General features: G+C 28.6%; 4 protein-coding genes and 2 pseudogenes across 4 annotated transcripts; 2 read left to right on the top strand and 4 right to left on the bottom strand.

Moving 5' to 3' along the window:
• Positions 1 to 3191: 3191 nt before the first annotated feature.
• LOC138182641 (uncharacterized) lies at positions 3192 to 4182 on the top strand (annotated as a pseudogene).
• Positions 4183 to 4538: 356 nt separating this feature from the next.
• On the bottom strand, positions 4539 to 7740 carry LOC138182640 (uncharacterized protein C18orf63-like). The gene is made up of 10 exons (XM_069118673.1): positions 6928 to 7740; positions 6697 to 6832; positions 6447 to 6621; positions 6205 to 6367; positions 6022 to 6118; positions 5696 to 5935; positions 5371 to 5623; positions 5131 to 5294; positions 4949 to 5044; positions 4539 to 4848 (listed from the first exon to the last, which is right to left on the bottom strand). Exons 1-10 carry the CDS (start codon positions 7089 to 7091, stop codon positions 4681 to 4683), a joined length of 1656 nt encoding a protein of 551 aa, XP_068974774.1. The 5' UTR covers positions 7092 to 7740; the 3' UTR covers positions 4539 to 4680.
• A 1499-nt stretch (positions 7741 to 9239) lies between these two features.
• LOC138182639 (baculoviral IAP repeat-containing protein 7-B-like) lies at positions 9240 to 11558 on the bottom strand. The gene is made up of 5 exons (XM_069118672.1): positions 11498 to 11558; positions 11245 to 11350; positions 9716 to 10754; positions 9549 to 9633; positions 9240 to 9430 (listed from the first exon to the last, which is right to left on the bottom strand). The coding sequence occupies exons 1-5, from the start codon at positions 11556 to 11558 to the stop codon at positions 9240 to 9242; spliced, it is 1482 nt and encodes a 493-aa protein (XP_068974773.1).
• A 4641-nt stretch (positions 11559 to 16199) lies between these two features.
• Positions 16200 to 17182, top strand: LOC138182638 (uncharacterized; annotated as a pseudogene).
• Positions 17183 to 17459: 277 nt separating this feature from the next.
• Positions 17460 to 20560, bottom strand: LOC138182637 (uncharacterized protein C18orf63-like). The gene is made up of 10 exons (XM_069118670.1): positions 19928 to 20560; positions 19697 to 19832; positions 19447 to 19621; positions 19205 to 19367; positions 19022 to 19118; positions 18696 to 18935; positions 18371 to 18623; positions 18131 to 18294; positions 17949 to 18044; positions 17460 to 17848 (listed from the first exon to the last, which is right to left on the bottom strand). The coding sequence occupies exons 1-10, from the start codon at positions 20089 to 20091 to the stop codon at positions 17681 to 17683; spliced, it is 1656 nt and encodes a 551-aa protein (XP_068974771.1). The 5' UTR covers positions 20092 to 20560; the 3' UTR covers positions 17460 to 17680.
• Positions 20561 to 22282: 1722 nt separating this feature from the next.
• LOC138182636 (baculoviral IAP repeat-containing protein 7-B-like) lies at positions 22283 to 24601 on the bottom strand. The gene is made up of 5 exons (XM_069118669.1): positions 24541 to 24601; positions 24288 to 24393; positions 22759 to 23797; positions 22592 to 22676; positions 22283 to 22473 (listed from the first exon to the last, which is right to left on the bottom strand). Exons 1-5 carry the CDS (start codon positions 24599 to 24601, stop codon positions 22283 to 22285), a joined length of 1482 nt encoding a protein of 493 aa, XP_068974770.1.
• Positions 24602 to 24868: the final 267 nt, after the last annotated feature.

Here is a 24868-nt window from a genome sequence, read left to right as displayed (position 1 = left end):
TTTCAATGGTATGATTTTTTAATAAAGTTAAATTTAAATAATTATTTACTATGAAATCTAAAATAAAAAATATTGTTAAAGAAATAATTATTATTATTATTATTACAGTTAAATTATGAAATGAAATTAAATTATCTGAATAGAAAGAATTTGAATCTTGAAATGTTAATATATTTCATGTAGAAATTTTTAATAATTAAATTTTATTTGAATTATAAATTCAAAACACTAAGTTTTATTAAATGTTTATTAATAAAAGATAAATCTTTATATTTGAATTTTAAATTCAAAGCACTAATCTGCCATATTAATTATTTATATATATATATATATTATTTATTAAAAATATTTTTAATTTTATTATTTATAATTAATGGAATTTCAATTAATGAATGATCAATTGGAGGATAGTTATTTAATCATTCAAGAGAAGATTGATGAAATTTAAATAAAACAATTCGTTTAGAAATTAATCTTTCAAAAATAATAAAAATAAAAAATAATATTCTATTTATTGAAATTATAGCTCCAATTGAAGAAATTAAATTTCAACAATAATAAGAATCCGGATAATCTGAATATCGTCGAGGTATAGATATCAATCCTAAAAAATGTTGAGGAAAAAATGTTAAATTTACACCAATAAATATTATAATAAATTGAATTTTTAATCATTTTTGATTTAATATTAAACCTGTAATTAATGGATATCAATGAATAAATCTAGTAATAATAGCAAAAACTGCTCCTATTGATAAAACATAATGAAAATGTCCAACTACATAATAAGTATCATGTAAAATAATATCAATTGATGAATTTGATAATATTACTCCTGTTAATCCTCCAATTGTAAATATTAAAATAAAACCAATTGATCAAATAATTGTAATATTAAAATTTATTTTAGAACCATGATAAGTTGCTAATCATCTAAATACTTTAATTCCTGTAGGTACAGCAATAATTATTGTAGCTGATGTGAAATAAGCTCGTGTATCAACATCTAATCCAACAGTAAATATATGATGAGCTCAAACAATAAATCCTAAAAATCCAATTCCTAATATAGCATAAATTATTCTTAAATTACCAAAAGTTTCTTTTTTTCCTCTTTCATTTATAATAATTTGAGAAATTAAACCAAATCCAGGAAGAATAAGAATATAAACTTCTGGATGACCAAAAAATCAAAATAAATGTTGATAAAGAATTGGATCACCTCCTCCTATTGGATCAAAGAAAGAAGTATTAAAATTTCGATCAAAAAGAAGTATAGTAATAGCTCCTGCTAAAACTGGTAAAGATAAAATTAATAAAATTACTGTAATACATACTGATCAAGAAAATAAATTAATTTGATCATAATTTAATGAAAAATTTTTTATTAATATAATAGTTACAATAAAATTTAAAGATCCAATAATTGAAGAAATACCTGTCATATGTAAAGAAAAAATTGCAATATCAATTGAAGGTGATGAATGAAATATATAAGATGATAAAGGAGGATAAACAGTTCATCCTGTACCAACATTTGGTGTAAATAAATTTCTTAAAAGTAATATTAAAAGAGATGGAGGAAGTAATCAAAATCTAATATCATTTATTCGTATTATAAATTCATTTAATAATTTAATAATTTAATGAATTTTTAAATTGAATAATTTAATTAATTTAATTTGATTTATGAATGAATTTTTCAATGATTTTCTATGCAATAATAGAATAATTCTATATAATAACTTTCTCCGTTTTCGTTTGCAACATTTACACTCTTTTTCATTTCTACAGTTCAAAAATCTCGCTTTTCATTCGATTCGCATTTTTTTCCGAAAGACGATATAAATATTTTCTCCCACGTACTTAACAAAGGAAGGTTGTAGGTATTCTTAAACGTTTGCAACCTTTCTCAAATTTTTTAACAGCTTTCCTAGGAAACATATTGTATATTAATTAACTGAATTTTAACATATATTCAGTATGTACATGTATGTGCAAATGAAATAATGTATATGCACTTGATTTAAAGAAATGGTGAAAAATTATGAAATTTAGTCCAAATACATCCTTCACCTCCTTTACTAAACTACGCAGTTATCGTGTACACCAAAAAAATGGCACCAAATACAAAATTCCAATCACTTGATCTCAGCGTTTAACGATGGTCGGTTGACTCCTATTGCTATTTATTAAAATTGATTTCCTCCACAGGACTTTTCACATCATTGTATACAACTATGCCTACTCCTACGAAACAACTTCTTCCGCTCTTTTCTTCCCTTATCAAAATATAATTTTCCTAATCAAAATAATATATATCCATTAGAAATAGAAAGGGATACATCGAGTATTGTTCTCCTTTTATCCTCCTCTTTTTCCTTTTTTTTTTTTTTCGCTGTCTCTTATCAGAATTCTATAATCCACACAAATCCACATCAAAATCTTTATTTCCCGCCAAACGCGCCTAACTGCAACGTTTCAGTGTAGGGAGTTTAGAATCTATAATTTGGCAAATATGTAATTACGCACGTGTTATACGCTATTTGACATTCTCTATCGTGAATTGTCCTTCGAAAGCTTTCCTATATTGTTTTATCAAAAAAATTTAGATTGATTTGTGTGCAACTATCTACCCTATTCTATAAATTATTTCAAGAAATGTAAGTATAACAGTTGTTTCTTGTTTGATGTATTATATGAAAATATATAATATTGTTATATCAGTAAATTCGTTATTTCCGTTGGATTGTAGGCATGTCTGTTTTTGGATTGGCAGCTGCAATAAATAAAGATATGTTTGAAACTATATATGAAGCATGTCCATCAGCTCTATTGAATTCTCTAAATGATGATGTTACATCACTTTGCATTGCTGCTATGAAAGGTGATAAAATTTTATTTTTCGGTATAATAGAATTAGGATTTAATGTTTCAAAATATAGTAAGATATTACATTTTGTTTAAAATTGATACGATTACGATGCATAATACTGCTGGTAGAGTTTTTATTCATTTTTACCCTTAATTTTCAAATAGATGACTATACTTACAGTATGATGAAGCAGTCGATAGTACCAGAAATAAGAAACTTGGCAAAATATTTGAACACAGAAGATTATTGGAATGCTAACTCAGATAACATTCTTATAGAAAATGAACCAGATAACGAGGACTGTTTAACTCTTTAAAAACTAGTAGACGAAAATAATAGAAATAAGTCTCCTTTAAATGTTCATAAGATACCGATAGTTACATTTGATACTACAACGTGCAATAATGTCAACTGTAACAACAATGTCATAAAAGATCCAAATGAACTTTCAAAACATTGTGCATTAAGTTTAGAGACAAATCATTCAGAAAGTGTTCAGAGTTGTTTGATTTCACTCACATTGACTTGCAATTTGAACAAACTGTTGCCTACTTCGCCAAATATATATATTTTACACAAAATAAACATAATGAGGAAGTTAATTTGAATATGAAAGATGAAACAAAAGATAAACAATTATTTGTAAATGAAGATGAAGATGAAGTAATGCTAACTTGTTCAAAAAGTGGAAAGAATGTAAGCAAACTGCCTTTGCAGAGGTATATTAGTTATTGCTTTATATCATATACAAAACAAATATGATATTTTAATTTAACTGTATCGTTTGCAAAGATTACAGTCCATTCGGCCACAAGATTTAAATATTCAACACAAAGAAGATCTTGATACTACTCTTGAATATGTGCCTGAATTTAGTCCATTGCGCCAACAAAATATTCCTCCAACTATGAATGATGAAAATGTATTTGGGGAAAATACACCAACACCACCGTGTTACAGGACACCCGGAAGAAGAGTAATTTTGAATTCAGAAGAAGCAAGGATGTTTGTTTTACTAAAACATTACGGATTAGGTCAATACGTGCCTATATTTCTCGAACAAGAAGTAAATATGTTATTAAATTATGTGTGTTATATATATATATATATATATATATATATATATATATATATATATATATGTATAAAATTTTATTATAAATTAATATTGCAAATTTATTTTCAGGTTGACATTCATTTGTGTTGAAGTGGTCACCACTTATAAAAAAACTCTACATCTGGTCTTTTTAGTTTCTCAAGCACTGAAGCCATCGACAGCGCATAGACAAAGGACTGCGAGGAAGTGAGACCATAAACAGTAGATAGGGGTCGTTGGCTTCGGGCTTTTCAGTTATTGGGTAACACAGCTAGCGTGTGGATCTGGACCAGCTCAAATTGTATTCTTATTTATAATTACACTTATATTTAAATATATTTTCCGCCTTACAATTTATCCACGAGTTTCCTCTGATTACACATCGAATAACTTCAACAATTTGTTTATGGCTTTAACTAATGAAGATTTAATTGAAATTGGTATAAAAAATGAAGCTGACAGAAAAGCTATATTAGAAGTGATAAATAGATCATAAAAAATCAGTGATACAAAAAGAATTTATTACCTTTTATTAATTATACCTAATTATATATTATTATTTTGTTTGTTATATACTAAAGCTGCTTTAATGTATAAATGTAAAAATATAATATGTTATGTTATAGCATATTAGTATTATTTCTTATACTAACTTAGTACGCTTAAGAACATATATGATACATTTCTATTTTTGCTTATAAAGATACATTTACATACGGAATGGCTGTAAAATTGTTGTATTCTTGATGTGCGATAATACTTTATTAATAAGTACACTTTTCTTTCCTTTAGAATTATGTGGAATCGAACGCTCTTTGAGCCAATCACTCGATTCACTGTTCTTCATTTGATCCAACTGATTCATTTTTACCATTGTCTGCACAATATTGTTTTGATCTTATTTAATAAATTATTGAATAATTATATGTAATTTTAACTTAATCGTACAGAATTTAGGAACATAAATGCGTGTATACCGGTACAGACGAGCTGCTATCTTTATCAGATTTAGCTTTTGATAGTTTCTCCTTCAGTGTTAAATGTTTTTGTCTTTGATCTTTTTCCTGCGGTAGCTATTTTTAAATAGAGAAGATCATAAGCGTAGCATAAACAGAGAAAGATAAAATATATCTTACATAGAAAATGTAGAATACGATACCCCTTTTGTCTTAGCATAAGAATTCATGTTTTGAATTTTAAAATATGTAGAAATTCTTTCCTCTGATACAGTAAAATTTGGGTTTCTTGATGTATTAACTGTGATAAAATTATTTTCCACATTTTGTATAGATGAATTTTGCATAGTATTTAAACATTGAATACCTATGAAATTTATTTTATAATTCAAGTAATTACAATTTTTAGGTATATTTGTACAGGTATATTATTATCTTAGTACCACTTTGATTTTCTTTCACATCCCTGTTGTCTAATTTTGCTCTCATATTTTCATGAAATTGTACATTATGAATTTGATGAATTTTGGTTAATTGTGTTCTTAATGATGTAGCAGTAATTACATCTTTTGTCAACCCATCTATACATTTATCAGAAAATTCTAATTGTGAGATAATATTACCCTTTTCCTTAAGATATGTACTTAATCCTCTGTCCTTTGGTGATGCATCGCTTGATTTTATATTTAAAGATTTCTGTATATAATGGAGAATAGATTTTATTTACGACTATTGAATAGAAATTATTAAATATTCTGTGTAACTCACTGTATCAAACAGGGTATCTTTGGATATCTGTATCCGTTTACCACAAACTCCAGGTAATTTCATAAGCATATCAGATAAAAAATGTGTAATTGTAGATTCTTTTTCTCTATTTGGAATAATTTCTAATGGACTACTTGCTACACACATATGAGGATATGTAAAAACCTTAGATTTGGAAATCAAAAATTTAATTTCATAAAATAAAATTCCACCTTTATCTTTTGGTAAATAATATCCATACTAAAACGTTATACATACATATATATACAAAAATATATTTGAAAGTAAATTGCAAGATGAATAAACATAGGTATTGTCATTTATACCATATTTTTCCAGTGTCTACGTAATTGGTCATAATCTTTAAAAGCACATTTCGCTGGAAGTTCTTTAGACACAGATAATAGTTTGCCTTTTTTTGTACTACAGAAATTAAAAAATTTTATTTTAAACCAAATACACATATATATTCCATATATATTCCACTAAATGAAATAAATTATTGTTACCTTGGTAATACATGTACAAATGGAAGATTATAACGAGATAAATCGACGTATCCTTTAGGGTCTGCTAAAAAATGTGATATAATAGATGGTGAAAGATAGTCTTCAAGTTTTATATATGGAATTTTAAGTATTTCTGCATGAAGTTGCAAACACATTTTCCTATCTAAAAACTTTTTAACGTTAATATATTTCACATTTTTTAATATTAGTTATACAAAGAATAAAATTAGATTTTCTATTACCCTCTATAAGTATATCTAATTTTAATGCTCTAGTTCCTTCTATAAAGTTATAAAAATTTTTTCCTTGAACAAAATAATCATCAACTTTATTCCACAAAGGAGCTATCTTAGTTTGTATCGTATACCTAAGACAACTTTTATAAACTTCTGTAGTAACTGATCTTAATCCTTGATACTGACAGGAGTAAAAACCAGTTTATTATTGAAATAATATATTTAGAGTCAATAAAGATTTGTGCCTTGAACATACCACTAGTTTAAAATTTCTCAAAATTTGCTCCAACCTACCAGTTTGGGAAAATTGTTTATGCGTTATAACAAATATATATCTTTCTGTACCCATTACTGGTGAAGCAATAACGTCAGATATTAAATGAATAAGTAATCTAAAATTTTATTGTTAGTAAAATGTAAAGATCATTATTAAGATAATATTATGGAATACAAAATTTTTGATTCGCAGAATTTGCCCTTGACTTACCGGCATTTCATTGTTTGCCAATGAAAATTTGATTTTGTCGATGCATCATGAATTTCAACGAAATCAATTTCGCAAATTGCACAACATAGGTTACTCATTTCCGGAAATGAAGCGTACAGAACCGATTGTTCTTTTTTCTTATTCATAAGATTACAAGCATCCATTATATATAATTGCTTGCTATTCTTAATTATTTTATGTTCTTGTAGACCCAACTTATACTAACAATTTTTCAAAAACGTATTTTCGAATGAATAGCCAACATTTAAAATTTCAAAAGTTGTAGTAATACTTTAAATATGATTTTTGTGAAGAAGCTTTATTCTCAATTATCTCAAAATTAAACTTGTATGTGAGATATCTAAACTTTTTATATTTAAAACAAATTTAAAATCTTGTTAAGTAAAAAGACGACTCTTTTTCTATTACCAATATATTATCTTATTTAGCGGTTACTGAGGAGTTTATATTGTATATATTGGTACGGATCGCTGAACCGCTTTGTTCAATAAAGTGCGCGAAAAATTCAAGATAACTACATATTAAGATGTAAGCATAGCTTTTTTTATAGAAACTTGCTTGAAATTCTCCCTTAGAAAACGAAACATTTTTTAATAACCTCGCATGGCTGAATGAAAACCTTTTAATTTATTGTGATTTTTAACGACTAAACTTAAAGTTTTCCAATAGCGTATTTCCTGTATTTTGAATTCTTATTCACTCCTTGCTGTAGTACTCGCATCGAATTTTTGACCAATATATAGATGTATTTGGCATTTCAGATATGTGAACGTGATTTCAAATTTCGCTCCTAAATTGCATATTGATATCGCTAAATATTAGGCCAGATTCATATGTAACACAACGGTTCAGTAATGTTCAATTATGTTGTATATTCGTAACTTCAAGCCATTTGAAGTAAACGCCGCGTAATTCAAATTTCAACACTATGCATGGCGTAGTATTCGAATAGGTAACGAATAAATTAATTACTGTGTACTTACATAGATAGTTATCATCGACACCATGTAGTTCTCCCATAGAATGATAGAGATGGATAGCGCGTTATAGGTGAGTTGAAGATCATGTTGAAGGACAGAGATAGTGCGCTACGATATACGACCATGGTGCCAAGTGTCGAGGTATCGCACTCTCTCTCTCAGATTATGCAAAAAGTAGGGAGAATACGAATAGTATTCATACATGCAGATATCTATACTAAATACATAAATGTACAATAAGTATAATAGTGTTCTCGACTAACTTTATGTTAGGAAATCAAAAATTATTGACCTTTTCTTGCAATTTTTGTAATTTTCTAATTTTCGACGTGTAGAATGCGAAAATAGAAGTTTTAAGGCGGGGGATCTACTGGTTCAAAAGTTATGACTATGTAAAACTAAGCATTCTTTGGCTATATTACGGCCACTTTTACACGTTACTTTGACGCCATATTGCTTCTATCCATCATCTAGTTGGTCCGTACAGATGACCATTGTACTGAAATTTGTGGGAAATTCCTTAGTTTATACAAATTCCCAAGTATTTACTAACGTAATAGCTGGTGTCATGATGGGCGAAGAGTAAAAAATCTCTCAAACCTGATTCAATCAAAGTTCAAAATCACATCATAAAACGGCCGCCATCGAAGTGTATTTATGTATGCACAGCCAACGATTCCATTTACTGAACGAATTAAAAATATAAGTCGATATAGCGAACAAATAAGTTGTAAAACACCTTGAAAATGCTCAGTTTTGCAATCATAAACTTCTAACTAACAAATTCCTTGCTTTAAAACTTCGAAGCTTTATTAATATAAAAATTAGAATTGTCTTTTAATCGGCATTATTTAGCGAATCGAAAACAGGATAAGTAAGTATAATAAAAGAAAAAGTAAGCCACGATTTTTATGATTTGAAATATATATAATACAATTTCATTTTACTAACAATAAGGGGAATAAAACAAAGAACAATTAGTTAGATGCAGAAAAAGTTTACTATATTCAGATAAAACAAGATACATAATTCAAAATAATGTTTAATTAAGTAATACTTAAAATACAAAAAAAGCCAAAAATGTACAGAAAAAATGTAATTGATTAGTTTATTATTATGATTCTATTTAGTAATTACTGTAGAAATAGTACTAAAAATAAAATATTTTATCATTTCCTGATATATACACTGAATTTAACGATACATGATACCAAACATCTTAATGTGTGTATTTTATTATTATAATTTAAAAAATTATAAAGTATATTTATTTAAGAGATATGAATAAGCTAATTTATACATGCGGATGCATTACGCCAAAAATATACGGTTAATGGCTTTAATATTTTTCCGGCAAATTATGCATTTTGTGAAAGCTGGAGAGCAATACTGACAAGTTGCTAGATGTCCACAAGGTAAGAACGTAATAATCGCTTCCCGATCCGTGCAAACTTTGCACAAACGAGCATCTTTCAATGCTCGATTTTCTTGCTCCAGAGCAGCTAAAATAGTAAACAGTATATTTAAATATAATATATAATAAAATTTATTATATGTATACGGATTTCATACAAATTAACGAATTTGTGATCAATCTATGTTTTTATTTTTATTACTTACCAATTTTTTCAACGAGTGTCATTTCATTAGTATCATTTTCACTATTGGATCTCTCAGGATTCTCATCTGCAATTTCTATTGCAGCCTGAAATAAATATAATGTACATAAGTATATATTGGAATCATTAATTATACATATGATTCAGGGTTTAAGTTTTTGTACTTACTTCTGCAGAAGTTTCATATATCTTCTTGCCTGTTACTTTATTGACATATTCCCAGCCCCGTACTGCTAATAAATAACAACATTTGGGAGACCAAATTGTATGCTCTTCCCATGGATCTCTTTCTGATCTCCAAATTCCTATACTAAGTCCACAATGGTAACAGGTAGTGAAATCATTTATTCCGGTGTAGTAGAAGCCTGCATGGGCTAATTCTTCACTTGTCTGTTTCATATTTGTAGGCCATGTTGCGAATGAATTTAATCTGGATTCGTAACTAGCATATTCCAATTTTTCTGATATCTTAACATCTTTTAGCCCAAAACGGCTAAGTTCATGTGCCGTCGGGTTTCGTGAAAATCGATGGTCATTAATATCAAATGACTCTTGATATTGTAAACCACAAGGACAAGAGATATTTCTATTTATTCGTTTTGTCCGTAGAACTTTATCAGGATCTGCTCCACTTGGTACATTATCACAACGTTCATTGCGGATAAATCTGCACTTTGGAGAACGCATCTCATGAATCTGCATGGGAATATCACCCTTTAGCCAGAGATTTACCACCAATTGACATTCAAAGCACCGTACTACATCCGTGTCGCCTGTATAGTAGAATCCTGCAGCTGCAAGACTGACAGGGTCAATGAAAGATTTAGGCCAATTTCGAAAACTCCAACGTCTAGCTGCTTCAAGACGATAATCATAATTATTTTCTTGAATGTCACGCGGCGTTGGATGAACCGGCGGCGTTGGATGAACCGGCGGCGTTGATGCCGTCGACGGTATCGGCGATGTTAAATCAATCACCCTTGCTGAAGATACAGGGGATGGTAAACGAACTATAGTTATTGGAAATACCATGGATGTTGAAGGCACGGCTAACTCATCCGCCGATGTTGAGGCAGCCGATGAAGTTGAATGAACCGACGAATGTGAATATCCATTTTCTGAAGATTCTAAATCATGTTCCATTAATTGTGGGGAGTTATTTATGGGATCCATTTTGTCCAAATTATGATTTAATGCACCTCCGAACCTATTTAAAAGAAATAGAAATTGAAATATCTACTAATAATAATGACTTAAGAAATATTATTAGTGATTATTACAATTGATCAAACAGATATATATTACAGACAAAACTTACGAATATCAGATGTCCACGTTCCGCTTCAACAGCTCTCCAATTCTTCAAATGAAATCGTGACAAATATTTAATATCTTATTCTTGTATATTTTATATTTTTAGATTTACTAAAACTGCGCAATCGTAAGAACGAGCCAAACAAACTCTTCGACTATCAGTGGAATACTGAATCTTGCTGCCAATATGTTACCTATTCTCCACAAATCTTATCCCTGACCACAGTACCCTTCAATGCACTAAGAGACATCATCTGTGCGGAGTGGGCATGTTGTCGACCAATCAAATTTCATCGATGCTCCGCCCCTTACTGTACTGTACTGTACTGTGTAAAATAAACGATGCTCGCTAGGTACAGCGTGAAAATATATCTCTTATTTACTCAACTTCGAAAATGATGCCGCTTTTGAAGGAATTCTTATTTGCTCCGTTTTTACTTGGCAATATTAACACGTTGTTTAAAGTACCAGTAAAAACTGCTACGGAGCCTAGAGAGTCAAAGAGAACGACAAAAAATTACAATTCATTATTAACAGATGTAATAAAAGAGGAAATGATAATAGATGCTTGCTAAGATGTTCTAATCGAGTTTTCGTAATATCTCTATTTCGACATCGTCTTCCTACAATTCTTACCGAAATTTCTATATCGTTCTGCTTCAGATTTGCAATATTCGTCAAATCCTAATCTGTACATTAATTCTGTCTTGTCGTCACCGTCCTAAGTAAACACTCTATGTACAAGACGGGAAGCCCTTTTTTGAAGAAGGATAATTGCGAATTATTACACGTTTAATTTTACTTTATGGTACCATATACTTTATGGCGTATACCCAGCTTAGGTATTACTAATCGCGCATTATAATTAAAATATTTTTACATATAAGTACGCAGTAAAAACGAAGAACAGAGATATTCGGGCAAAATGCAATATACTAAGCTTGAAAAGCAGTAATATCTTGAAAAATAACGAGGGAAACGTTTTCGTCTGACAAATGCAAAAGAAAGTATCGACGAAGTAAAACCATTAAAATTGACGATATGTCTATGTATTGTTACTAACAATCCTGAAATTGCTAACGTGAATCCATCATTTTCATAATTGAATTTTCTAGAAGCTGTTAATATTCGTGTACAATGTAGCGGCGTATCTACGGTATCCGTTTACTCTCATTTCGCTTGCTTTTCTAATGTTTCTTTATTTTTCTCTAGCATCTTGCATTCGATGCGTCTTAGGCATCAAATATTCTGAGCTGGAAATCTAAACTGGCTTTTGTTGAGATAAATGTCATGTTGGTTCCTACATCCAGCGTTGGTGCAAGTGCTTGAGAATCTCTTCTATTTTTCCCCATGCGTCTCGTCTTCTTTATCTGAGTATCCGGCGTGTCGTAAATGGCTGTACAAGGTTGGGAAATACATAAAACTAATAACTAATAATAATAAAACTAATTATTAGCTATAAAACTAATCTGTATGAACAATTGAATATCCAAGCCCAAACCCAAACCAATGTAACAACAGCTTTAAACAGCATCTGAAAATTTTCAATGATTTTCTATGAATGAATTTTTAAATTCATTTATAATTATTAAATTATTAAATTATTAAATTTATTTTATTTTTAAATTCATTAAATTATTAAATTTATTAAATTATTAAATTAAATTAATTCAATTTAAAAATAATTCATAAGAAGTACTTTCTAATATAATAGGTATAAATCTATGATTTATACCACAAATTTCAGAACATTGTCCAAAATAAATTCCTGGTCGAATGCAAAATAAATTTAATTGATTGATTCGACCAGGAATTGCATCTACTTTAATTCCTAAGGATGGAATAGTTCAAGAATGGATTACATCTATAGATGTAATAATTATTCGTATAGTAATTTTAAATGGAATAATAATTCGATTATCAGTTTCTAAAAGTCGAAATTGATTAATTGATTCATAATTTAATATATAAGAATCAAATTCATAATTATTAAATTCTGGATATTCATATGATCAATATCATTGATGACCAATAGCTTTAATTGAAAAATAAGGATTTATAATTTCATCAATATAATATAAAATTTTTAAAGATGGAAAACAAATAATTATTAAAATAATTATTGGAGTTAAAGTTCAAATAATTTCAATGGTATGATTTTTTAATAAAGTTAAATTTAAATAATTATTTATTATGAAATCTAAAATAAAAAATATTGTTAAAGAAATAATTATTATTATTATTATTATAGTTAAATTATGAAATGAAATTAAATTATCTGAATAGAAAGAATTTGAATCTTGAAATGTTAATATATTTCATGTAGAAATTTTTAATAATTAAATTTTATTTGAATTATAGATTCAAAACACTAAGTTTTATTAAATGTTTATTAATAAAAGATAAATCTTTATATTTGAATTTTAAATTCAAAGCACTAATCTGCCATATTAATTATTTATATATATATATATATATATTATTTATTAAAAATATTTTTAATTTTATTATTTATAATTAATGGAATTTCAATTAATGAATGATCAATTGGAGGATAGTTATTTAATCATTCAAGAGAAGATTGATGAAATTTAAATAAAACAATTCGTTTAGAAATTAATCTTTCAAAAATAATAAAAATAAAAAATAATATTCTATTTATTGAAATTATAGCTCCAATTGAAGAAATTAAATTTCAACAATAATAAGAATCCGGATAATCTGAATATCGTCGAGGTATAGATATCAATCCTAAAAAATGTTGAGGAAAAAATGTTAAATTTACACCAATAAATATTATAATAAATTGAATTTTTAATCATTTTTGATTTAATATTAAACCTGTAATTAATGGATATCAATGAATAAATCTAGTAATAATAGCAAAAACTGCTCCTATTGATAAAACATAATGAAAATGTCCAACTACATAATAAGTATCATGTAAAATAATATCAATTGATGAATTTGATAATATTACTCCTGTTAATCCTCCAATTGTAAATATTAAAATAAAACCAATTGATCAAATAATTGTAATATTAAAATTTATTTTAGAACCATGATAAGTTGCTAATCATCTAAATACTTTAATTCCTGTAGGTACAGCAATAATTATTGTAGCTGATGTGAAATAAGCTCGTGTATCAACATCTAATCCAACAGTAAATATATGATGAGCTCAAACAATAAATCCTAAAAATCCAATTCCTAATATAGCATAAATTATTCTTAAATTACCAAAAGTTTCTTTTTTTCCTCTTTCATTTATAATAATTTGAGAAATTAAACCAAATCCAGGAAGAATAAGAATATAAACTTCTGGATGACCAAAAAATCAAAATAAATGTTGATAAAGAATTGGATCACCTCCTCCTATTGGATCAAAGAAAGAAGTATTAAAATTTCGATCAAAAAGAAGTATAGTAATAGCTCCTGCTAAAACTGGTAAAGATAAAATTAATAAAATTACTGTAATACATACTGATCAAGAAAATAAATTAATTTGATCATAATTTAATGAAAAATTTTTTATTAATATAATAGTTACAATAAAATTTAAAGATCCAATAATTGAAGAAATACCTGTCATATGTAAAGAAAAAATTGCAATATCAATTGAAGGTGATGAATGAAATATATAAGATGATAAAGGAGGATAAACAGTTCATCCTGTACCAACATTTGGTGTAAATAAATTTCTTAAAAGTAATATTAAAAGAGATGGAGGAAGTAATCAAAATCTAATATCATTTATTCGTATTATAAATTCATTTAATAATTTAATAATTTAATGAATTTTTAAATTGAATAATTTAATTAATTTAATTTGATTTATGAATGAATTTTTCAATGATTTTCTATGCAATAATAGAATAATTCTATATAATAACTTTCTCCGTTTTCGTTTGCAACATTTACACTCTTTTTCATTTCTACAGTTCAAAAATCTCGCTTTTCATTCGATTCGCATTTTTTTCCGAAAGACGATATAAATATTTTCTCCCACGTACTTAACAAAGGAAGGTTGTAGGTATTCTTAAACGTTTGCAACCTTTCTCAAATTTTTTAACAGCTTTCCTAGGAAACATATTGTATATTAATTAACTGAATTTTAACATATATTCAGTATGTACATGTATGTGCAAATGAAATAATGTATATGCACTTGATTTAAAGAAATGGTGAAAAATTATGAAATTTAGTCCAAATACATCCTTCACCTCCTTTACTAAACTACGCAGTTATCGTGTACACCAAAAAAATGGCACCAAATACAAAATTCCAATCACTTGATCTCAGCGTTTAACGATGGTCGGTTGACTCCTATTGCTATTTATTAAAATTGATTTCCTCCACAGGACTTTTCACATCATTGTATACAACTATGCCTACTCCTACGAAACAACTTCTTCCGCTCTTTTCTTCCCTTATCAAAATATAATTTTCCTAATCAAAATAATATATATCCATTAGAAATAGAAAGGGATACATCGAGTATTGTTCTCCTTTTATCCTCCTCTTTTTCCTTTTTTTTTTTTTTCGCTGTCTCTTATCAGAATTCTATAATCCACACAAATCCACATCAAAATCTTTATTTCCCGCCAAACGCGCCTAACTGCAACGTTTCAGTGTAGGGAGTTTAGAATCTATAATTTGGCAAATATGTAATTACGCACGTGTTATACGCTATTTGACATTCTCTATCGTGAATTGTCCTTCGAAAGCTTTCCTATATTGTTTTATCAAAAAAATTTAGATTGATTTGTGTGCAACTATCTACCCTATTCTATAAATTATTTCAAGAAATGTAAGTATAACAGTTGTTTCTTGTTTGATGTATTATATGAAAATATATAATATTGTTATATCAGTAAATTCGTTATTTCCGTTGGATTGTAGGCATGTCTGTTTTTGGATTGGCAGCTGCAATAAATAAAGATATGTTTGAAACTATATATGAAGCATGTCCATCAGCTCTATTGAATTCTCTAAATGATGATGTTACATCACTTTGCATTGCTGCTATGAAAGGTGATAAAATTTTATTTTTCGGTATAATAGAATTAGGATTTAATGTTTCAAAATATAGTAAGATATTACATTTTGTTTAAAATTGATACGATTACGATGCATAATACTGCTGGTAGAGTTTTTATTCATTTTTACCCTTAATTTTCAAATAGATGACTATACTTACAGTATGATGAAGCAGTCGATAGTACCAGAAATAAGAAACTTGGCAAAATATTTGAACACAGAAGATTATTGGAATGCTAACTCAGATAACATTCTTATAGAAAATGAACCAGATAACGAGGACTGTTTAACTCTTTAAAAACTAGTAGACGAAAATAATAGAAATAAGTCTCCTTTAAATGTTCATAAGATACCGATAGTTACATTTGATACTACAACGTGCAATAATGTCAACTGTAACAACAATGTCATAAAAGATCCAAATGAACTTTCAAAACATTGTGCATTAAGTTTAGAGACAAATCATTCAGAAAGTGTTCAGAGTTGTTTGATTTCACTCACATTGACTTGCAATTTGAACAAACTGTTGCCTACTTCGCCAAATATATATATTTTACACAAAATAAACATAATGAGGAAGTTAATTTGAATATGAAAGATGAAACAAAAGATAAACAATTATTTGTAAATGAAGATGAAGATGAAGTAATGCTAACTTGTTCAAAAAGTGGAAAGAATGTAAGCAAACTGCCTTTGCAGAGGTATATTAGTTATTGCTCTATATCATATACAAAACAAATATGATATTTTAATTTAACTGTATCGTTTGCAAAGATTACAGTCCATTCGGCCACAAGATTTAAATATTCAACACAAAGAAGATCTTGATACTACTCTTGAATATGTGCCTGAATTTAGTCCATTGCGCCAACAAAATATTCCTCCAACTATGAATGATGAAAATGTATTTGGGGAAAATACACCAACACCACCGTGTTACAGGACACCCGGAAGAAGAGTAATTTTGAATTCAGAAGAAGCAAGGATGTTTGTTTTACTAAAACATTACGGATTAGGTCAATACGTGCCTATATTTCTCGAACAAGAAGTAAATATGTTATTAAATTATGTGTGTTATATATATATATATATATATATATATATATATATATATATGTATAAAATTTTATTATAAATTAATATTGCAAATTTATTTTCAGGTTGACATTCATTTGTGTTGAAGTGGTCACCACTTATAAGAAAACTCTACATCTGGTCTTTTTAGTTTCTCAAGCACTGAAGCCATCGACAGCGCATAGACAAAGGACTGCGAGGAAGTGAGACCATAAACAGTAGATAGGGGACGTTGGCTTCGGGCTTTTCAGTTATTGGGTAACACAGCTAGCGTGTGGATCTGGACCAGCTCAAATTGTATTCTTATTTATAATTACACTTATATTTAAATATATTTTCCGCCTTACAATTTATCCACGAGTTTTCTCTGATTACACATCGAATAACTTCAACAATTTGTTTATGGCTTTAACTAATGAAGATTTAATTGAAATTGGTATAAAAAATGAAGCTGACAGAAAAGCTATATTAGAAGTGATAAATAGATCATAAAAAATCAGTGATACAAAAAGAATTTATTACCTTTTATTAATTATATCTAATTATATATTATTATTTTGTTTGTTATATACTAAAGCTGCTTTAATGTATAAATGTAAAAATATAATATGTTATGTTATAGCATATTAGTATTATTTCTTATACTAACTTAGTACGCTTAAGAACATATATGATACATTTCTATTTTTGCTTATAAAGATACATTTACATACGGAATGGCTGTAAAATTGTTGTATTCTTGATGTGCGATAATACTTTATTAATAAGTACACTTTTCTTTCCTTTAGAATTATGTGGAATCGAACGCTCTTTTAGCCAATCACTCGATTCACTGTTCTTCATTTGATCCAACTGATTCATTTTTACCATTGTCTGCACAATATCGTTTTGATCTTATTTAATAAATTATTGAATAATTATATGTAATTTTAACTTAATCGTACAGAATTTAGGAACATAAATGCGTGTATACCGGTACAGACGAGCTGCTATCTTTATCAGATTTAGCTTTTGATAGTTTCTCCTTCAGTGTTAAATGTTTTTGTCTTTGATCTTTTTCCTGCGGTAGCTATTTTTAAATAGAGAAGATCATAAGCGTAGCATAAACAGAGAAAGATAAAATATATCTTACATAGAAAATGTAGAATAAGATACCCCTTTTGTCTTAGCATAAGAATTCATGTTTTGAATTTTAAAATATGTAGAAATTCTTTCCTCTGATACAGTAAAATTTGGGTTTCTTGATGTATTAACTGTGATAAAATTATTTTCCACATTTTGTATAGATGAATTTTGCATAGTATTTAAACATTGAATACCTATGAAATTTATTTTATAATTCAAGTAATTACAATTTTTAGGTATATTTGTACAGGTATATTATTATCTTAGTACCACTTTGATTTTCTTTCACATCCCTGTTGTCTAATTTTGCTCTCATATTTTCATGAAATTGTACATTATGAATTTGATGAATTTTGGTTAATTGTGTTCTTAATGATGTAGCAGTAATTACATCTTTTGTCAACCCATCTATACATTTATCAGAAAATTCTAATTGTGAGATAATATTACCCTTTTCCTTAAGATATGTACTTAATCCTCTATCCTTTGGTGATGCATCGCTTGATTTTATATTTAAAGATTTCTGTATATAATGGAGAATAGATTTTATTTACGACTATTGAATAGAAATTATTAAATATTCTGTGTAACTCACTGTATCAAACAGGGTATCTTTGGATATCTGTATCCGTTTACCACAAACTCCAGGTAATTTCATAAGCATATCAGATAAAAAATGTGTAATTGTAGATTCTTTTTCTCTATTTGGAATAATTTCTAATGGACTACTTGCTACACACATATGAGGATATGTAAAAACCTTAGATTTGGAAATCAAAAATTTAATTTCATAAAATAAAATTCCACCTTTATCTTTTGGTAAATAATATCCATACTAAAACGTTATACATACATATATATACAAAAATATATTTGAAAGTAAATTGCAAGATGAATAAACATAGGTATTGTCATTTATACCATATTTTTCCAGTGTCTACGTAATTGGTCATAATCTTTAAAAGCACATTTCGCTGGAAGTTCTTTAGACACAGATAATAGTTTGCCTTTTTTTGTACTACAGAAATTAAAAAATTTTATTTTAAACCAAATACACATATATATTCCATATATATTCCACTAAATGAAATAAATTATTGTTACCTTGGTAATACATGTACAAATGGAAGATTATAACGAGATAAATCGACGTATCCTTTAGGGTCTGCTAAAAAATGTGATATAATAGATGGTGAAAGATAGTCTTCAAGTTTTATATATGGAATTTTAAGTATTTCTGCATGAAGTTGCAAACACATTTTCCTATCTAAAAACTTTTTAACGTTAATATATTTCACATTTTTTAATATTAGTTATACAAAGAATAAAATTAGATTTTCTATTACCCTCTATAAGTATATCTAATTTTAATGCTCTAGTTCCTTCTATAAAGTTATAAAAATTTTTTCCTTGAACAAAATAATCATCAACTTTATTCCACAAAGGAGCTATCTTAGTTTGTATCGTATACCTAAGACAACTTTTATAAACTTCTGTAGTAACTGATCTTAATCCTTGATACTGACAGGAGTAAAAACCAGTTTATTATTGAAATAATATATTTAGAGTCAATAAAGATTTGTGCCTTGAACATACCACTAGTTTAAAATTTCTCAAAATTTGCTCCAACCTACCAGTTTGGGAAAATTGTTTATGCGTTATAACAAATATATATCTTTCTGTACCCATTACTGGTGAAGCAATAACGTCAGATATTAAATGAATAAGTAATCTAAAATTTTATTGTTAGTAAAATGTAAAGATCATTATTAAGATAATATTATGGAATACAAAATTTTTGATTCGCAGAATTTGCCCTTGACTTACCGGCATTTCATTGTTTGCCAATGAAAATTTGATTTTGTCGATGCATCATGAATTTCAACGAAATCAATTTCGCAAATTGCACAACATAGGTTACTCATTTCCGGAAATGAAGCGTACAGAACCGATTGTTCTTTTTTCTTATTCATAAGATTACAAGCATCCATTATATATAATTGCTTGCTATTCTTAATTATTTTATGTTCTTGTAGACCCAACTTATACTAACAATTTTTCAAAAACGTATTTTCGAATGAATAGCCAACATTTAAAATTTCAAAAGTTGTAGTAATACTTTAAATATGATTTTTGTGAAGAAGCTTTATTCTCAATTATCTCAAAATTAAACTTGTATGTGAGATATCTAAACTTTTTATATTTAAAACAAATTTAAAATCTTGTTAAGTAAAAAGACGACTCTTTTTCTATTACCAATATATTATCTTATTTAGCGGTTACTGAGGAGTTTATATTGTATATATTGGTACGGATCGCTGAACCGCTTTGTTCAATAAAGTGCGCGAAAAATTCAAGATAACTACATATTAAGATGTAAGCATAGCTTTTTTTATAGAAACTTGCTTGAAATTCTCCCTTAGAAAACGAAACATTTTTTAATAACCTCGCATGGCTGAATGAAAACCTTTTAATTTATTGTGATTTTTAACGACTAAACTTAAAGTTTTCCACTAGCGTATTTCCTGTATTTTGAATTCTTATTCACTCCTTGCTGTAGTACTCGCATCGAATTTTTGACCAATATATAGATGTATTTGGCATTTCAGATATGTGAACGTGATTTCAAATTTCGCTCCTAAATTGCATATTGATATCGCTAAATATTAGGCCAGATTCATATGTAACACAACGGTTCAGTAATGTTCAATTATATTATATTATATTATATTATATTATATTATATTATATTATATTATATTATATTCGTAACTTCAAGCCATTTGAAGTAAACGCCGCGTAATTCAAATTTCAACACTATGCATGGCGTAGTATTCGAATAGGTAACGAATAAATTAATTACTGTGTACTTACATAGATAGTTATCATCGACACCATGTAGTTCTCCCATAGAATGATAGAGATGGATAGCGCGTTATAGGTGAGTTGAAGATCATGTTGAAGGACAGAGATAGTGCGCTACGATATACGACCATGGTGCCAAGTGTCGAGGTATCGCACTCTCTCTCTCAGATTATGCAAAAAGTAGGGAGAATACGAATAGTATTCATACATGCAGATATCTATACTAAATACATAAATGTACAATAAGTATAATAGTGTTCTCGACTAACTTTATGTTAGGAAATCAAAAATTATTGACCTTTTCTTGCAATTTTTGTAATTTTCTAATTTTCGACGTGTAGAATGCGAAAATAGAAGTTTTAAGGCGGGGGATCTACTGGTTCAAAAGTTATGACTATGTAAAACTAAGCATTCTTTGGCTATATTACGGCCACTTTTACACGTTACTTTGACGCCATATTGCTTCTATCCATCATCTAGTTGGTCCGTACAGATGACCATTGTACTGAAATTTGTGGGAAATTCCTTAGTTTATACAAATTCCCAAGTATTTACTAACGTAATAGCTGGTGTCATGATGGGCGAAGAGTAAAAAATCTCTCAAACCTGATTCAATCAAAGTTCAAAATCACATCATAAAACGGCCGCCATCGAAGTGTATTTATGTATGCACAGCCAACGATTCCATTTACTGAACGAATTAAAAATATAAGTCGATATAGCGAACAAATAAGTTGTAAAACACCTTGAAAATGCTCAGTTTTGCAATCATAAACTTCTAACTAACAAATTCCTTGCTTTAAAACTTCGAAGCTTTATTAATATAAAAATTAGAATTGTCTTTTAATCGGCATTATTTAGCGAATCGAAAACAGGATAAGTAAGTATAATAAAAGAAAAAGTAAGCCACGATTTTTATGATTTGAAATATATATAATACAATTTCATTTTACTAACAATAAGGGGAATAAAACAAAGAACAATTAGTTAGATGCAGAAAAAGTTTACTATATTCAGATAAAACAAGATACATAATTCAAAATAATGTTTAATTAAGTAATACTTAAAATACAAAAAAAGCCAAAAATGTACAGAAAAAATGTAATTGATTAGTTTATTATTATGATTCTATTTAGTAATTACTGTAGAAATAGTACTAAAAATAAAATATTTTATCATTTCCTGATATATACACTGAATTTAACGATACATGATACCAAACATCTTAATGTGTGTATTTTATTATTATAATTTAAAAAATTATAAAGTATATTTATTTAAGAGATATGAATAAGCTAATTTATACATGCGGATGCATTACGCCAAAAATATACGGTTAATGGCTTTAATATTTTTCCGGCAAATTATGCATTTTGTGAAAGCTGGAGAGCAATACTGACAAGTTGCTAGATGTCCACAAGGTAAGAACGTAATAATCGCTTCCCGATCCGTGCAAACTTTGCACAAACGAGCATCTTTCAATGCTCGATTTTCTTGCTCCAGAGCAGCTAAAATAGTAAACAGTATATTTAAATATAATATATAATAAAATTTATTATATGTATACGGATTTCATACAAATTAACGAATTTGTGATCAATCTATGTTTTTATTTTTATTACTTACCAATTTTTTCAACGAGTGTCATTTCATTAGTATCATTTTCACTATTGGATCTCTCAGGATTCTCATCTGCAATTTCTATTGCAGCCTGAAATAAATATAATGTACATAAGTATATATTGGAATCATTAATTATACATATGATTCAGGGTTTAAGTTTTTGTACTTACTTCTGCAGAAGTTTCATATATCTTCTTGCCTGTTACTTTATTGACATATTCCCAGCCCCGTACTGCTAATAAATAACAACATTTGGGAGACCAAATTGTATGCTCTTCCCATGGATCTCTTTCTGATCTCCAAATTCCTATACTAAGTCCACAATGGTAACAGGTAGTGAAATCATTTATTCCGGTGTAGTAGAAGCCTGCATGGGCTAATTCTTCACTTGTCTGTTTCATATTTGTAGGCCATGTTGCGAATGAATTTAATCTGGATTCGTAACTAGCATATTCCAATTTTTCTGATATCTTAACATCTTTTAGCCCAAAACGGCTAAGTTCATGTGCCGTCGGGTTTCGTGAAAATCGATGGTCATTAATATCAAATGACTCTTGATATTGTAAACCACAAGGACAAGAGATATTTCTATTTATTCGTTTTGTCCGTAGAACTTTATCAGGATCTGCTCCACTTGGTACATTATCACAACGTTCATTGCGGATAAATCTGCACTTTGGAGAACGCATCTCATGAATCTGCATGGGAATATCACCCTTTAGCCAGAGATTTACCACCAATTGACATTCAAAGCACCGTACTACATCCGTGTCGCCTGTATAGTAGAATCCTGCAGCTGCAAGACTGACAGGGTCAATGAAAGATTTAGGCCAATTTCGAAAACTCCAACGTCTAGCTGCTTCAAGACGATAATCATAATTATTTTCTTGAATGTCACGCGGCGTTGGATGAACCGGCGGCGTTGGATGAACCGGCGGCGTTGATGCCGTCGACGGTATCGGCGATGTTAAATCAATCACCCTTGCTGAAGATACAGGGGATGGTAAACGAACTATAGTTATTGGAAATACCATGGATGTTGAAGGCACGGCTAACTCATCCGCCGATGTTGAGGCAGCCGATGAAGTTGAATGAACCGACGAATGTGAATATCCATTTTCTGAAGATTCTAAATCATGTTCCATTAATTGTGGGGAGTTATTTATGGGATCCATTTTGTCCAAATTATGATTTAATGCACCTCCGAACCTATTTAAAAGAAATAGAAATTGAAATATCTACTAATAATAATGACTTAAGAAATATTATTAGTGATTATTACAATTGATCAAACAGATATATATTACAGACAAAACTTACGAATATCAGATGTCCACGTTCCGCTTCAACAGCTCTCCAATTCTTCAAATGAAATCGTGACAAATATTTAATATCTTATTCTTGTATATTTTATATTTTTAGATTTACTAAAACTGCGCAATCGTAAGAACGAGCCAAACAAACTCTTCGACTATCAGTGGAATACTGAATCTTGCTGCCAATATGTTACCTATTCTCCACAAATCTTATCCCTGACCACAGTACCCTTCAATGCACTAAGAGACATCATCTGTGCGGAGTGGGCATGTTGTCGACCAATCAAATTTCATCGATGCTCCGCCCCTTACTGTACTGTACTGTACTGTGTAAAATAAACGATGCTCGCTAGGTACAGCGTGAAAATATATCTCTTATTTACTCAACTTCGAAAATGATGCCGCTTTTGAAGGAATTCTTATTTGCTCCGTTTTTACTTGGCAATATTAACACGTTGTTTAAAGTACCAGTAAAAACTGCTACGGAGCCTAGAGAGTCAAAGAGAACGACAAAAAATTACAATTCATTATTAACAGATGTAATAAAAGAGGAAATGATAATAGATGCTTGCTAAGATGTTCTAATCGAGTTTTCGTAATATCTCTATTTCGACATCGTCTTCCTACAATTCTTACCGAAATTTCTATATCGTTCTGCTTCAGATTTGCAATATTCGTCAAATCCTAATCTGTACATTAATTCTGTCTTGTCGTCACCGTCCTAAGTAAACACTCTATGTACAAGACGGGAAGCCCTTTTTTGAAGAAGGATAATTGCGAATTATTACACGTTTAATTTTACTTTATGGTACCATATACTTTATGGCGTATACCCAGCTTAGGTATTACTAATCGCGCATTATAATTAAAATATTTTTACATATAAGTACGCAGTAAAAACGAAGAACAGAGATATTCGGGCAAAATGCAATATACTAAGCTTGAAAAGCAGTAATATCTTGAA

Source organism: Bombus flavifrons, chromosome 8 (genome assembly GCF_040668555.2).
Source record: "Bombus flavifrons isolate JBK064 chromosome 8, iyBomFlav1_principal, whole genome shotgun sequence".
In the NCBI taxonomy this organism is placed as follows: domain Eukaryota; kingdom Metazoa; phylum Arthropoda; class Insecta; order Hymenoptera; family Apidae; genus Bombus; species Bombus flavifrons.
This window is presented reverse-complemented; position numbering and strand designations above follow the sequence as displayed.

Bases quoted from the DNA above. Each gene is read 5' to 3' on its own strand.
- LOC138182640 (XM_069118673.1), bottom strand. From the start codon at position 7,091: ATGGATGCTTGTAATCTTATGAATAAGAAAAAAGAACAATCGGTTCTG. The intron at 6,368-6,446 runs GTAATAGAAAAT...AAAAGTTTTTAG, and splicing joins ATTAGATATACTTATAGAGG to ATAGGAAAATGTGTTTGCAA. The intron at 5,936-6,021 runs GTATAAATGACA...ATAACGTTTTAG, and splicing joins GTAGACACTGGAAAAATATG to TATGGATATTATTTACCAAA.
- LOC138182636 (XM_069118669.1), bottom strand. From the start codon at position 24,601: ATGTACAGATTAGGATTTGACGAATATTGCAAATCTGAAGCAGAACGA. The intron at 24,394-24,540 runs GTAAGAATTGTA...TTGACTCTCTAG, and splicing joins AGAACGATATAGAAATTTCG to GCTCCGTAGCAGTTTTTACT. The intron at 22,474-22,591 runs GTAAGTAATAAA...TTACTATTTTAG, and splicing joins GACACTCGTTGAAAAAATTG to CTGCTCTGGAGCAAGAAAAT.
- LOC138182637 (XM_069118670.1), bottom strand. From the start codon at position 20,091: ATGGATGCTTGTAATCTTATGAATAAGAAAAAAGAACAATCGGTTCTG. The intron at 19,622-19,696 runs GTATGTTCAAGG...TACTCCTGTCAG, and splicing joins TGAGAAATTTTAAACTAGTG to TATCAAGGATTAAGATCAGT. The intron at 19,119-19,204 runs GTAACAATAATT...TAATTTCTGTAG, and splicing joins TTTGTACATGTATTACCAAG to TACAAAAAAAGGCAAACTAT.
- LOC138182639 (XM_069118672.1), bottom strand. From the start codon at position 11,558: ATGTACAGATTAGGATTTGACGAATATTGCAAATCTGAAGCAGAACGA. The intron at 11,351-11,497 runs GTAAGAATTGTA...TTGACTCTCTAG, and splicing joins AGAACGATATAGAAATTTCG to GCTCCGTAGCAGTTTTTACT. The intron at 9,634-9,715 runs GTAAGTACAAAA...TATTTATTTCAG, and splicing joins TATATGAAACTTCTGCAGAA to GCTGCAATAGAAATTGCAGA.